The sequence below is a fragment of the Psittacula echo genome (genome assembly GCF_963264785.1).
Source record: "Psittacula echo genome assembly, chromosome: 2".
NCBI lineage: Eukaryota > Metazoa > Chordata > Aves > Psittaciformes > Psittacidae > Psittacula > Psittacula echo.
In genome coordinates, this window is record NC_137737.1 from 116,676,538 (window position 1) to 116,691,299 (window position 14,762).

Consider the following 14,762-nt stretch of genomic DNA (forward strand, 5'->3'; position numbering starts at 1 on the left):
TATTATAATATTTCAGAAAATTAAAAAGGGGGAAAAAAGGCCAGAGGGGTCTATTTCAGGCAGAAAAATGAAAAAAATTTAAATTATTCTTGGTTGTCAGTTGAATAATGGAAAACTCTTCTTAACTGATAAGGTTTTTTCTGAATCATTGGCTGTTCAGTTAATTGTTTGGGTGCCAAAACTTTTGACCAGGTAAGGTGATAAAAGCCAGCAGCCTCTTTATTAGCTGGTTTGTTTGACTACCTAACAATACTTAATTTTAGTGAAAGATTTTCACAGCACACAAAGGAGCTCAATGATTTCAACTGCCTAGGAATGTATCTTCTCTCGCAGCTATGCTTGGTTTATTTAGATGTTTTTATTATTCTAAGGAGATGAAAGTACCTACTGTCCTACAGCACATAATCATCAAATCCCTATTTACAAAAACTGACAAATTGTATTATTAAAATTGGCAGAAGCCAGGAAATGCTTCCCAACACAATTGTATCACTGACAGCTTACTCAAATGAATTTGGGTTTAATTATGGCAGCACAAGAAGAACTGAAAGATCCCTTTGACTAAGTAGGGGTTTAATTATATGTGAAATCCTGCAGCCTCCTTTATGTCCCTACAATAGCAAAGAAAAAGACCTGGAAAAAGACCAGAGTACCAAAGTATCAGAGTATCAATTACATTCTTCCTGTGATAAAGTCCATGTAACCTTTTATCCCTTGAGTTTCATTACAGTTTTTCCTTTGAATTATATTCCTTGCCTACATTACAGCTTTCCCAATGAATTATTCTTGTCTGAGAGAAGTAGAATTGCAAATTTAACTGTTTAAAGGTGATCAATACTTTATTGATCTTGTTTTTTAGAAGAATATGTTTTAAAAAACCTCTGTGGATGTTAAATCTACAGTCTGGGTGAAATGATGAGGGCACGGCAAAACTCCATTAAAAGATTAACACCTCAGACAAGCAGATTAGGCACTGTATATCATCAACTTGTGTGCCTCAGTTGTGGGGTTTTCTTCTTTTTCTAGAATGTCTTTTGAGTGTAACAAAAAAGAAATAACTGTTAGTGGAGGCTATTTCTAACTACCCCTCAGCTGAACTAAGGCCCTGCAATGTTGTGCATGTGTGTAAAGGAAATCAATAGCTGCTTTATTTGTTTTAAATAGTTAATAAAACTTAGACAAAATACAATTTTAAAATTGCATTTGAATAGAGCTTTGAAAAGCTGTATTTAAATCTGTACCAGTTAGCTAAAATCAATCCCTGCTGTTTATCAGAACTGTTTATCAGGAATGATGGCAATGAAGCCCTGGAGAAAAGATTTTTGGAGCTGGCCAAAATTATTTTATTGGATAATTTTATGCTCTTAAAGAGTGAAAACATATTTGAAGCACTGAATGTTAGTTTTGTTTCCGTGTTCATCCAATGGAGGAGTTTCTTGTAGTGCCAAGAAGGCTGACTCTAAAAGAGCATGGTTGGAAAAACATATCCAAGCAACTCTTGTAAGACAGCTTTGTAAAGCTTCATATATATGTTGTATGTCTTTGAGTACTGGTTTTCTTTAATATCTGTCATATCTGGAGTAGAAACGTTTTCTAAGAGAAGTCCTCTTTGTGTGGCAGTAAAAAGCTCAAAATCATACTCTTCAAGCATCCATGAAAAGCAAAAAAACAAGGATTTGGGGCTGTATTTTGACCTAGTTAATAATAGTTTGGATTCCTAACCTTGATAATGCCTGTGCACATGGAAAATTAGTAGTGGTTTCTTTGTTCCCCAAAGCCAAACAGTCGGAGCATTCTGTTAAAGTTCTGATTTTCTATAGTATTATATATGAAATGAGTCTACTTCCACTCTCATGTTTTCTGTCTTCAAATTGCCCTTATTTTCTTTAGTGATGAACCTCTTCACAATTTGGTTTTTAGGCCTCACAGATAAGATTTGCATCGTATTCAGACTCATAGAAGACTGAGTGTTATGAAAATGAGTTGCAGTGGGTACCTTATTAGGCATTTTTGACAGTTTCCTATTAAGGATACGGTGCTCCTAAAAGGGGAACTGATGAAAAGTCTGATGGAAAATTCTTCCTTAAAAAGAAAAAAACGTATTTTGCTAAAGGAATAAATCAAGAAAGAATCTCAGTTTTTCGGTAATATCGAAATTGCAAAATATGACAAAAATAAGAAGGCAGACTTGCTGAGGCTCCTGTTGGAGATGAGCTTAGCAACAGCTTTTATTTTCCTTCTTCACTGTAAAAAGCTCATCTAGATATAATACAAACAAGCATTTTAAGTGCAATTCAATTACACCTAGCCTCAGAAAAGAGCATTGACCAATTTTATTACAGTGCCAAAGATTAGTTCTGGAATTTAGAGCTGAGAGACACCTATTAGGCACCTGCTTCATTAAAAGATGTGGAGCAATGCATTCATAAGGCACCAATAAATGCATTAAGGGGAAGAGGGCTCTGATACGACCTTCCATGATTTTCATTATTAACTTCAAGGATTGCTGAGGTTGGTGGCTTTGCAAACCTGGGTTTAGCTAGCACTCCCTGTGCCTTTTAAGTCTCTCTTCTCCAGCCCAAATTCACTTTGAAATAAACAGCCATAACTCTTCACTAGTTGGCTGAGCAGCATCCACCTACCAGGGCTGAATTCGAAGAAAATGGGAGAAGAGGAAAAATCTATGGAAAATCTTCTCTTTCATATTGCTATGAATCCTGCATTAAGAGCACTCCAAACCTAGTGTTAAGTTCCTTATAAAATCACTGTAAGCTATACCCTAGCAGGCTCTTTCCTTTTCATAAATCAGAATTTCTGATGCTGGTAAATCCTGAAAGGAAATAGTGGTTTGTTATGTGTGGAGGGTATTTTGATAGAACTGTCCCGAGCAATGGAGATAAGAAGCCTGTGTTGATGAAAAATGTTACTGTTTTCTGCTCAAAGTTGGGTCTAAGTATTGACCAGCTGCATAGAAAATAGCATCAGATTTGTCAACAGCATGAAAAATAGCCGCTGAGAAACCAGCAAATTTCTCTGCATCCTAATGCTTCCAGTGCCAAAGTGAATATCTAACATATGACATGGAAAAAGAAAAATACCTGTTTATATCGGGAGTTGAAGGTTTCCTTGCTAGGGAACTGCAGACTGATCAGATAAAGGATGCTTAACCCTGGTTGATGTTTTCTACCAAATAATGGTAGTCTTTTCAAAAAGTGATCTTGGGATACTCACTGTTGGTTTTACCAGTCTTCTGGAGCGAAGCCTCCAACTAGAAGTTGTGTCTTGGAAAGGCTCCCAAGTGCTTCATAGCTGTAAGGAGCATGATTGGACAAGACTTCAGCAGAGACAAGTGTTTCTCTTTTTCCTCTGTGCCCGCTGCCATGGGAAAAAAAAACCTTTTTATCCAGCCTGAAAGACTTCTGAGAATGTCACCAGTCATGATTCGGAGCCTCTTTTGTCAAACGCTCATCATTGTCGCAGCCATCACATGGGACTTGATAACATTTTACACATCACAATTAATGAATTTCAGCAGATGATTTTCCTCACTAGCATGTTTCCTGCCTTTCTGGGACACTTCATCTGTCATGGACAAACAGGATGGGGATTTGTGGAAGTGTTAATGGGGTGGCTTTTCTCAAAGCCATCAAACTGTGTGTGTGTCAGGTTGGGAATTTTTGACAGTCTTCTGGGAAATTTATGAAACTCTCCAGAGGGGAGCTCCTTCTCAAGGTATACGGGCAATTACTTCTTTTGATGCTTGTTTGGAGATAATGATTTAATTGTGGCAGGCATTGCTTTTACAACGCATAGAGATAGCTCAAGAATGAAAGTACACTGATTACAAGAAAGATGGCATAAAACAGGGGTTCATAAAATATGCTATTTACCCTAAAAATACTAAAACAAGAAAAACACTTATGTGTGAAAGAGATTATTACAGTACTCATAAATCAAAGCAGCATAAGAGCAAATGGAAGAAAAATGAGGCAATTAGTTCTCACCTTATGTGTATTATATGATACTCCCTCCCAGATTTTATAAACAAATAAAGTATATTAAAAAACCCAGACCAGCTCTGCTTCTGATACATAATAAACACAAAGAAGAAATTGTGATCAAAAGAGTTCAAATCAAACTTCATTATTTCGTTATTTAGTCTTTTCTTTCAGTTTCTAATAACGTCATAAAAGTTTTCAGCTTGAAGCACTGGTAGAAATGAAACATTCACGGTATCTTTTTCAGAAGCTGGAAAGCGTATGCTTGGAATGATTTCTGCTCTGGAATGTCTGTAATATATCGAAGCCTTAATGCCTTGCTAATTGGTACCTTACTAATTAGCCTGTGACAAGAATTTTAATTAGACACACAGTGGGGGTTCTCCCTACCTTCAGTGGAGGAGCTATTTCCTGAGAAGAGCAAAGGGAAAAAGATAGTGGAAGGGATCAATAGAAGACAAATATAATCTAATCCCTACTATGGGAAGATTGTACATTAATTGATATTTTTCTAAATTATGTCTCTGATATTTGTTCTGTTTTGTAAGTACATTAAAGTTCACTTTGTGATTTGCTCTCTTCCCCTGTGGAACAAACAGTGCTTTTTTTTTTTTCTGTGATTTGACTTGTGTTAGAAGCAAAATGAGAAATAGCGAAACATGACTGTGGACAGTTATGTTCAAGGCCAGCCCCAGGGCCTGAGCCGAGTGCATCCCAGGCACAAAGCATGAGTCTCTGTAATCTGAGCTAAACAGCTGAGCTGTGGACACATAAACTGGACCAAGATGAAAAGAGAGATGCCCAACACCCATGACCAATGGCATCAGTTGAGCCTGGGCCATAACACATTCTAGAGTTAAAAAAGCATACAAAAAGCTTGCGAGACACAGTTGAGTGAATTCCTATCAATGGCAACTCAAAAATGGTGATACTGATGAGTATCATCTATCATTTTTCTACTTGAGTGGTGAGGCTCTGCCCAGAGAAGTTGTGTCTGCCCCATCTCTGTCAATTTTCAAGGCCAGTTCAGATGGGGCTTTGAGCAACTTGGTCTAGTGCAAGGTGTCTCTGACCATGGCAGATGGATTGGAGCTACTGCTACTTCAAATCCAAACCATTCGATGAGTCTGTGATTTTTCTTCTATCAGAAAAAGATGTGAAGGAGGGATAGAAGATACCTAGCTGAAATAACTACCGCCACTAGTGTTCTCTTTAGCTTCATGGCATATACCCCATTGCAGAGGATTTTAGAATTGTCATTTGAGGTGAAATCTGTTTTAAAATCTGCAAAATACCTAGTGCAGTGAGAGTCTTAAAAACATACATGCAAAGTTTCTGCCCTCTCCAAGGAAGCCTGAGTTGTGTGTGTGTAAATATAAAGTTATTTGTCAGGCCCCATAATCCCCATAAGCCACAGCAGTGAAAAGTAGATAATGGAACATGCTGAAAAATGGTGTTCAGATCCAGGCAATATTTTATATAAGGAGATACAATTATCCATAAAAGTAAGGGAAGGATGAATTGCAGAAAAGAGAAAACTAGTTAATGACTTTTATCCCACTGAAAGGACACTTTAGGAATGGACTCTCTGAAGGAAGTGGAGAACTTGCTGTAAAATTTGTGTTATTTGAAAAATATAATTTTTTACTTAATTTTGACTGGGAAAACTATTCCACATGGTGAATATGGTCACAGGTCAGCCACGTTCTAATGAATGTTATGTAGATATTTAAAAGCAATAGCTAAAGAATATTTTTCTCTAAGAGGCAGTATGAGGGAAAGAGGAATAAAGTTGCACCCTTTGGTTTTGATAATGTTTGCAGCAGTCACTGTGAGACCAGTGATTATATCACTAATGTTAGAGAATATTGATGGAATGAAAACAGCAAATTAATAAATGGAGAAAAATCTGTAAGATTTAAGTGTAAATTGTATCAAGAAACTGAAGGATGGTGATGTAATCCTTGTGCCAAAATCAAAATAACCCAATCTCAGTCAATGAATATGCACAGTGTATAGCCTGAAAACCAGTTGCATATTGGTTGTGGAATAATTCTGAATACAGGAGAAGTCAGAGAAAATTATGGTGGTCTGTGACCCGCTTTACAAGCAATAAAAGTGAATCTAAAATAATGTTTGCTCTGAAGTATTCACTCAACTGCCCTGATTGGTAAAAGATGCAATATTTTCAAAGGACTTTTTTAACCCACCTGTCCTGCAAGACCTGGTCATTTACCATGGCAAATGTGTCTTCTACTACGAGTTTGATTAGAAACAGAAAGGAGTGGGGAACTTAAGCTGGGGTCATTGGGATTACATAGTTTTTCATCTTTTATGGGCAGAGATTTAATGATAATCCAGGCACAAAAGGTATTACCACTTGCTTTCTAATTATCATTCAGGTTGGGTCTGGCATATCTTGAGGTGTATCTCGTTTTGCATGTGGGTGTGAGTCTTCTCTGACACCTCTGAGTGAGCTAGACACCAGCTTCTGCCAGATCAGAGGCTGTGCAGCTTCTGTAAAGCAGTGTTCTGAAAGATGTTAGCTCTGCAGAAAGGCAGGGTATATAAACTCAGACTTAATGCCATGCCACACATATCTGTATCACTCCCAGCCGAATCAGAGAATACGGATGGACCTCAGTATCCCTGCAGACACGCTGCAGCCATACCCTTTGTCTGCTTCCTGGTGGGACTGCTGTTCACATCACAAAATGTCCACCATAGACAGCACTTTAGCTGAGCCTTTGTAAGTACTCTGGAGAATTGAACAGGCTGTTTAGAAAAGGCAGGTACAATGTACCTCTGCTTCATTTGAACAGTGCTTTTTGGAAGTTAGAAAAAAGAAGACCACACAACAAAACACCTCTTATGCGATTGCCTTTCTTTCTCTGAGAAATAAAAGGAAACTGGTTTTCTATCCTGAGTCCTTTGGTGATGGTAGGCTTCAGCATCCAGTAGTTTAATCCTTCCTGTTATATATATATATGGGTTTGCTATGGGATAGGGCAGAATATTTTGGATTGCAGATCTCTGCAGAGCTTGTCCATTATATCGGAGGTGGTCCCAAGTTATTTTACACAGTCTAGTTGAAATTAGGATGTAGATTTAAATGAAGGTCAGAAGCCCTAACCAGACTTGGCAGGGAGGAAGGGATATTGGTTTGCTAGAGTAAATTGCCCATAGGAAGTGGTGATGCTGACACTGGTTTCATTTTTTTGAGTGCTGCTAAAGGTATTTATCTTTATTCTGAAGGCTTTAGTCTTTTATGGTTTGAATGCTGGCTGTGAAGGAAGCCGTCTCTTTTCTCTATGCTCTATCCAGCAGTAGTGCTCTTCAGAATATTCAGAAGATTTTTGTATCTGAAAACTGAAGGAAAATATATTCTTACTTCTGGGCTTTTTACTAAAACTCATTTAATCAGAGATGTACTGCCTTGAATTTGAATGAATATTTGGAATGTATTTGCTTGAGTAAATGGAGGGTGTTATGTTGCAGAGTAGAAATATAGTTGTTGTTTTGTTATTTTTTTGTCTTCTCCACCCAGAACTGGCTAGAAAGGCATTTTCTAAATGATAAAATAATATCCAAATCTTTTATGATTTATTCTGTCTTACATAATTTAAACTGAAGATTCCTTATTTAAGAAAATCTAAAATGAATTTCAGAGCTTGTGTTATGTAAGTCAGTTACATCAAGCAGAAAAACTGAACATTGCCTTTGGGAGAGAGAGGGAGAAGGGGGAAACAAATGCTTCAAAGCATAGTCTGGGGAATGGAGGACAATTTGGGAACCAGGTTCTCTGCAAACCATGCTATGGAGAGGCTGGCAAAAGGCACTGGGTACACATGGAGCACCAATCAACCTCAGAGGTTCTCCGTGATTGATTACGGATGCTTATGTATGTATATTCAGTCTGGAAATAATGCTCAGTATTTTCACATGATTTTGTCTTCCAGAATGATTGAAGATTGTGGGAAAAGAGGAAATACCATGGCAGAAAGAAGGCAGCTGTTTGCAGAAATGCGTAAGTACTTCCTAGAAATGTTTTGCTGTGATAGACCAAGCCAGTTGCAATGCAGTGTCAGTAAAATTTATACAAACTTTCCACCCCAGGTATCTGATATCTCCATTTCGCAAATGGTTTAATATTGTGAGATCAAAATTACGGGAAAGTGGGCTGATTTGACCAAATGGCGGAAGAGAGGGATTTTCTATATCACTTTGTGGTTGTATTATTTTAATCAGTAGCTTCTTGAGATAAAAATGCTGCAATACACAGGTAGCAATGAAGAGGGGTAAAGGTCTCCAAAATAGTACATTTTCTGGCGGAAGTGTCTGTAGTGGGTTGACCCCAGCCAGCTGCTAGGCACCCACACAACCACTTGCTGAGTCCCCAGCCAGCCTCCAGTAGTATGGGGGAGAATATAGGGAGAGCAAACCCAAGAAAACATGTGGCTTGAGATAAAGACAGTTGATTAAGTGACTGAAAGAGAGAAAAGAATGACAACAAAACCCAACAGCAACAGGCAATGCAAAGGTGGTCACTCACCACCTCCTGAAAGCAGACCCATGCCTAGCCAGTCTCCGGGCAATGTCCACCTTGGAAGACAAAACCCCCTACCCTCTACTTTCTCTACTCCAGTTTTATTGCAGAGCATGACATTAACGGTATGGGCTATCCTTATGGCCAGGCAGGGTCATTGTCCTGGCTGTGTCCCTTTCCAACCTCTTGCTCACCCCCAGCCGAGTCGGGGAGGGAACAGAGTGGGAAACAGAAAGGCCTGCAAGCCTTTGCTCTGCAAAGCACTGTTCAGCAGTAGCTAGAATGGTTCTGTGTTATCAACACCTTTTTAGCCACAAATCTAAAGCACAGCACCATGCAGGCTGCTATAAAGAAAGTTAACTCCATCCTGGCCAGACACAGTATAGGGATTCATACACTACATACCCCACTTTGGCACATTTTTGTAGCTTCTAGTGAAGCTTTGTGTTCCCTGCAGAGCAGTGTGTCAGGGATGTATTACAGTAACAATGTTCCTGCCATTTTCTTGGCAGTCATCTCTTACAACCAATATACCATTTCTCAAGGAAATTCTATTACATATCAAGATTGAGACTGTTACCCTGGTACTAGATTTACACAGGTTCTGTCTGTAATTACTAAACTTTCTATTATTTGGCCCCTGCAACATAGTAAACAGTGACAGAACATCTCCCCCATCTCTGGAGGGAGACTGAGATGAGCACTGCAGGGACTTGAGCAACTGTGCACACTGAAAGTCCAGGACTGTGCTGGTAAATGAAATGTGCTCAGGACTGTTCTCCAAGGGTGAGCCCATGGGTGACTGAGTGCCCTATATCTGCACTCCTGAGCTCTCCAAATTAAGGACTTCTCATTCATATGGCCTGCCGAGAATGGTCTTGGTCTGTTCCACCGGGTCCAGTAGCTGTATTGCGCCCTGTAGTTATTTCAGTTGTCACAGAAAGCTTGCTGTTGTAGCTCAGATGAGTATTTCTCTTGTCCCTTGTGTACAACATCTTGGACCAGTGGAGGGAGGGGTTGTTCTTTTGCCAGAAGAAAAAAAGAAAAGGAAAAACAAGAAAAAAGGATGATGCCAGAGCATACTATTCATTAGAGAGGACTTGAGCTTGTATAAACTGAAGTCAGTAGCACAACTTCTATTAACGTAAGTTACCTTGAAACATACCTAAAATGGAAGATAATTACTTAAGACTTTGCTATGAGGATTTATGGTTTCTTCCCACAGATTTGAAGGCTGTTTTGCTGTTGGGTTGTTCTGGGGGAGTTGAGAAGGTGTTGGGAAAATTTACAATCAGTAGTTGGAGGCAAAGGAGGGACTCTTTTCCCGTACTGTACACAAGTAGTTGTCTACTATTTTTTCTTTCACATTTTAGTATTTTGACGTATTTACTTGAGTCTGGTTTATCTCATGTGTGCTTCCCTTTGCTATTTGCCTGCCTCCCTTCGTCCTTCTACACAGGCACACAGAGAACTGGGTTCCAAATAGATAAAAAGAGGGGAAAATATTATCCAGCAAGAAAACAGCAAGCAAAGCTTGCAACGTATGCCTTTAGTATTTTTGCAGACTGCGGACAGTGTTACATGAGATGAGCATATTCAAAGGAAACAGAGTGAAATAGTGCCAGGGGGCAAAAAGAAGGAGAAGCCACTGGCAATCCTGTAGGCAAGTTGCAAATTCAGAGTCTCATGTGCTGTGCTCAGTCCTGCACATCTTTCCACTTGTTTTTCAGGGTTCCCCATGTAAGTGAAGTCACTTTTCCACAGAAGTTATTTGACAAATAGATCTCTGACTGTGGCAAAATATGAATCATGATAAAATTAAATTGTCTGTTCCTGGGATTAATCAACAAAAACACCTACTCCCCAAATACGAGCAAAATAATACCATTCACAGTGTGTGTAAAGGGGAAAAAAAAGGAGAATAGTCTGCTTAAGACTCTTTTAATACAAGTTTGTGTATTTGGGATTAATACTGCAACCTCAGCAGCTCAGTGAGCCAGAGCCTCACTTGCTTTGCACCTTTTCATCTTGTTAAAAAGCTGAAGTTTTATAAAGGAGAACTGGAAGTTTTTTTAGTAGCTTTCACTAAATTTAAGAGGGGAGAACCTTAAATTCGTATTACTCATAGGCCCTATTTAAAAGGGAAAGATGTAGTGTTGCAGGCATTATCCTTCCCTTTGCCAATAAAGAAGTTCTCCAAAAGTTGTCAGTGAGATACTAATGGAGAAGAGAAAAACCTGTGTAATTTAACAATAAAGCATATGAAGAGAAAGCCAAAAAACTTTCCAGACCTGATGTTAAGTAGTTGCAGGTATCTTCTCCCAGGAGCAGATGGTGTTAAGACAGGTAACTGGCAAAAGGGAGTAGCTGTGACCCCTGGAAAGATGTTGTGGGAGAGTCCAGTCCTTAAAAGAGCATAGTCTGGGGAGAGGGGATAGTATCATTCTCATTTTCATCTCACAGGTCAGAGCACATCTGAAAAACTTGGATCCGAAGGATAGCAGATTGTTTAAGAAAGTGTGGGTGAACGACACCAACATGGCCATATGTACAACAGTGCAGCTGAGGGGGCAATCTAGTAATGTCAAGAGGAACCTTGAAGAAGGAAGCATTTGTAAAAATAGGGCTATATTCCTTGTAACTTGGTGCCTTGCTCAACTGAATAGAACAGTTTTTACTCCTGTTACAGAGCCAACCACAATGAAAGAGCAAACACACAACCATTTAACTGAATGTGTTTCTGTGAAATGGGCAGTAAAATTAATAAGCAGGCGTGTATTTCATCGTCCATATTGTAGCTATGAGGCAACACTTCATGTAAGACATACCAACCAAGGAGAAAGATTTAAATCCCAATCTCCTCATCTACTTGTTGAGATTTTGGGGAAGTGTTACAAAGGGAACACAGCAGCAGGAGACCTAAAGACACTGTGCCAGGCTTTGCCCCCATCCTGATCCCTCTGTACCGCGCATGTATGTGAAATAGACACCAGTCAGTTTATACCCATTTCCTGGGCAGCTGCACTGGAAGCATTGCCAGGGCCAAGCTACGTGTGAAGCACAGAGCTGACCCTCTGAGGTCTCCATTGCAGAGGACAAACCAAAATGGAGAAAGGCCTCACACCTTTTGCATTAATTTTGCCCCTTCTGCAGATTGTCGTCAGTCTTTTTTTTATGGCACGGTATTTTTTGTAATTCAGTCTGCTGGCAATACCTTGTTCTGATCTGGCATGTCAGCCAAAGATACTTGTTATGAGGTTTGCTGTTAAATATTAAAATCAGATGGAGGTTTTCCCTGCTGATGGAGCCTGGCCAAGTGTGTCTTTTAGCCTGCAGCTTGACCAGATTGTTCATGAGTGACAGACACAGTGGACTGACTAATCCCTGCCTTCCTTTGCAAGTCTTTTAACACTATAGCTCCTGCCATTCGCCTTTTTTCTTCTCACCTCTTTCCACTCTCCCTGCAAAGAAGGGAGCCTTCAAAATTGTTAAACAGAGTCAGCTCATGTGTCCTCTTTGTTCCATGGCTTCCCTGCTAGCTAAGATACCCACAGGTCACATTCCGTACAAATGTTGCTGTTACTCTCTTCCACTAGGGGCTCAAGATCTGGATCGCATTCGTTTGTCCACCTACCGAACAGCATGCAAGCTTAGATTTGTTCAGAAGAAATGCAACTGTAAGTATGCTTCTTTCATATACTATTACTATTAATTTCCCACTGCACTCCCCAGTCTGTCCTTCACATAAGTCACTAACTGGGTCTCTTTGTTTCAAAGGACGCTAATCAGAGTGTCTGGGCAGATTTTAGATATTAACCTGTTTATGTAAAGAACTTGTCTCAAACATGCTGGTGATTTATAGTTATAGAAGGGTGGGTCATGATGCAAGCCACAGCTTTAATTAAGAAGTATTTTAACCACATTCCCCAATTTGCTTGTAAAATAATATTCATGGGTTCCAGCAAGGTCCTGCAAATTAAACGCTTTTATAGCAACTGCACAAGAAGAAGTGGTGGTTCCAGTCCTCATCTCTTTGGGGTGCAGTAAAATAAATGCAGTGTCAGTCAGCCTCCTTTTTTCCAGAATGGCAGCTACAGACATCTCTTCTAAAAGGGGGAACCTGCTTGTAATCTCTGTGTGTCTGTCTTCCTACATCTAGGCTTCATTCTTGAGGAGTTTCTCACTTTACTGGTGACTGTTAGCACAGTCATGTGCTGTGAACTTTAAAGAGAAAATACATATAAAATCTGTAATGGAGTGTATCCTTTCTTCTCCATCCAAAATAGTGTGCAAATACTATGGTGGGTTTTGGTTTGCGCATTTTACAGACCTTTCCACACCAAGTCCAATAAGAAGTCCTAACCAGGGCAACTCTTGTCAGCAGTTGCAGTAGGAAGAAGACTAATGCAGAGAAAACAAGATTTTTTAGTCTCCATATCTGTCATGACAGCCTGGCTACTCTTGCGCTACACACAGTAGTAAGTAGTTAAGAAATGCTCACTGCGAATGGAGATTAACTGCCCTGGAGAGAGTTCCTAGTTTTGGGGTTAGATCTATCTGCGTTATGGAAACGTTTATCTTATGCTGTCCAAACATACTGGAGAGGCCAAGTTGTGGTGGAAAAGACTCTGGAGAATATTTATTGTGTTATTAGCTATGCAGCTGGTCATTTGATCACTTCTGCAGCGCATTTCTCATGTTTTTAAATGTGTTTAGCTGGAGTATGAATTGAAAGATTAGTATCACATTATAACCAGGCTGCCAGACACAAAACCCAGGAGGGGTTTAGCACCTGCCCAGCAGCTGGCTTTTCCCATTCATGAGGAGATGCATTGAATGACACTATTATGTTGCATTCAGTTGTTTTATTGTGTTAGAAATTTATGTGTAAGAGGATGAAATTTTCACTTCATCGTGGTAACATGATACAATAGTCTGAGGTGACAAAAGTCTCCAATTAAGTTGACAGTGATAGCAAAGTCACACTAATTGCTTTGAAGTTGTGAATGCTCCATCCCTGGCAGTGTTCAAGGCCAGGGGGAGGTGTCCCTACCTGTGGCCTAGATGATTTTAGGGTCCTTTCCAACCCAAACCATTCTAATGATTCTATGATAACTGTATAGAAAGCAAATAAAAAAACCTTGCAATAGGAGCATCTCTCTCATGAGAAAATGTTGAGAGAGTTCTGGTTGTTCAGCCTGGAGAAGAGTTCAGGCAGACCTCATTGCAGCCTTTCAGTTCTTAAATGGGACCTCTAAGAAATATCAGACCTCCAGCTCATGTCAGCTACTTTTTCTTTTCCCTGCAGAAATTGCCATTATGCACCACCCAGTAGTAATTTCAGGAGAGAGAAAAAAAGGGAAATGGGTGAAAAAAACCTTTCTGCTGCATCTGAGCTCTTTCATTTAGAGGAGAATTTAGAAAGAAAAAGCTCAAAGGTAGTTCTGTTCCACTCCTGGTGTATAGCACCTCCTGTCACTCAAGCCATCCTTGTCTTCTTTCAGCTGTGGTCTCCTGTCTGTCCTGGCACATTGGCCCAGCCTAACTGGAAAAAAATTGCTTGGAAAGGGTGTATTTAAGGGGTTCTTTTAAAGAGCTAATTTAATAAATTGCAGGGAGCTGCTCTTGGCTACAGGCTGAAGGTATGAAGATGGAAGCAGCTGTTCTGAGAGCCAGAAGTGGCTATTCCCAGAAAAGCAGAGCAGAGGTTTTATTAACAGCATCTTTTTTACCCGAAGGTGCCCATTACCATAGATGGTCATGGGATATCATTTAAAAGGCAGCTACGCTTATCATAAACAGGGCACTGTTTGTTTCTGCTGTCTTTAATGCAGACATAAGTTCATCTCCTGGCCTCTCTTTGTGAATTCTTCTCTCAGTACGAAAGGGATGTTTTGCTAAAACTTCCAGAAGCAGGCTGGATTTTACTGGTAAAGTAGGCAGTGTGCAATAGGCAAAAGTGCCTTCATATTCGAAGAGCCATTCTCTCTTGCAGCACTTCTCTGAAACTAGTTAAGCTGTCTGGCCAGAGATTATAGAGGAAGTGACAGTCTACCACCACTTACCAGAATACCACTACACGTGTTGCACTTTGAGTACTAACACTGTTGATCAAATTAATTGCTCCAGGAAATTATTTCATTTTCAGAAGAGGAAGACTACTTTAAAGATTTTTAGCCAACAGTCTTTGAAATTGCAGATATATGTTTTCTGATAAT

General features: G+C 39.6%; 1 protein-coding gene across 6 annotated transcripts in view; it reads left to right on the top strand.

Annotated features, from left to right (window-relative positions):
• Window positions 1-7,958: 7,958 nt before the first annotated feature.
• The window catches only part of DTNA (dystrobrevin alpha), a gene marked incomplete at both ends in the record, with an annotated part of 103,619 nt that continues 96,815 nt past the window's right edge, over window positions 7,959-14,762 (top strand). For all 6 annotated transcript variants that reach the window (XM_080639632.1, XM_080639633.1, XM_080639634.1 and 3 more), the window contains 2 exons: window positions 7,959-8,025; window positions 12,141-12,221. In XM_080639632.1, coding sequence (XP_080495758.1) covers window positions 7,959-8,025; window positions 12,141-12,221 — 148 coding nt within the window. The remainder of the gene's footprint in view (window positions 8,026-12,140; window positions 12,222-14,762) is intronic.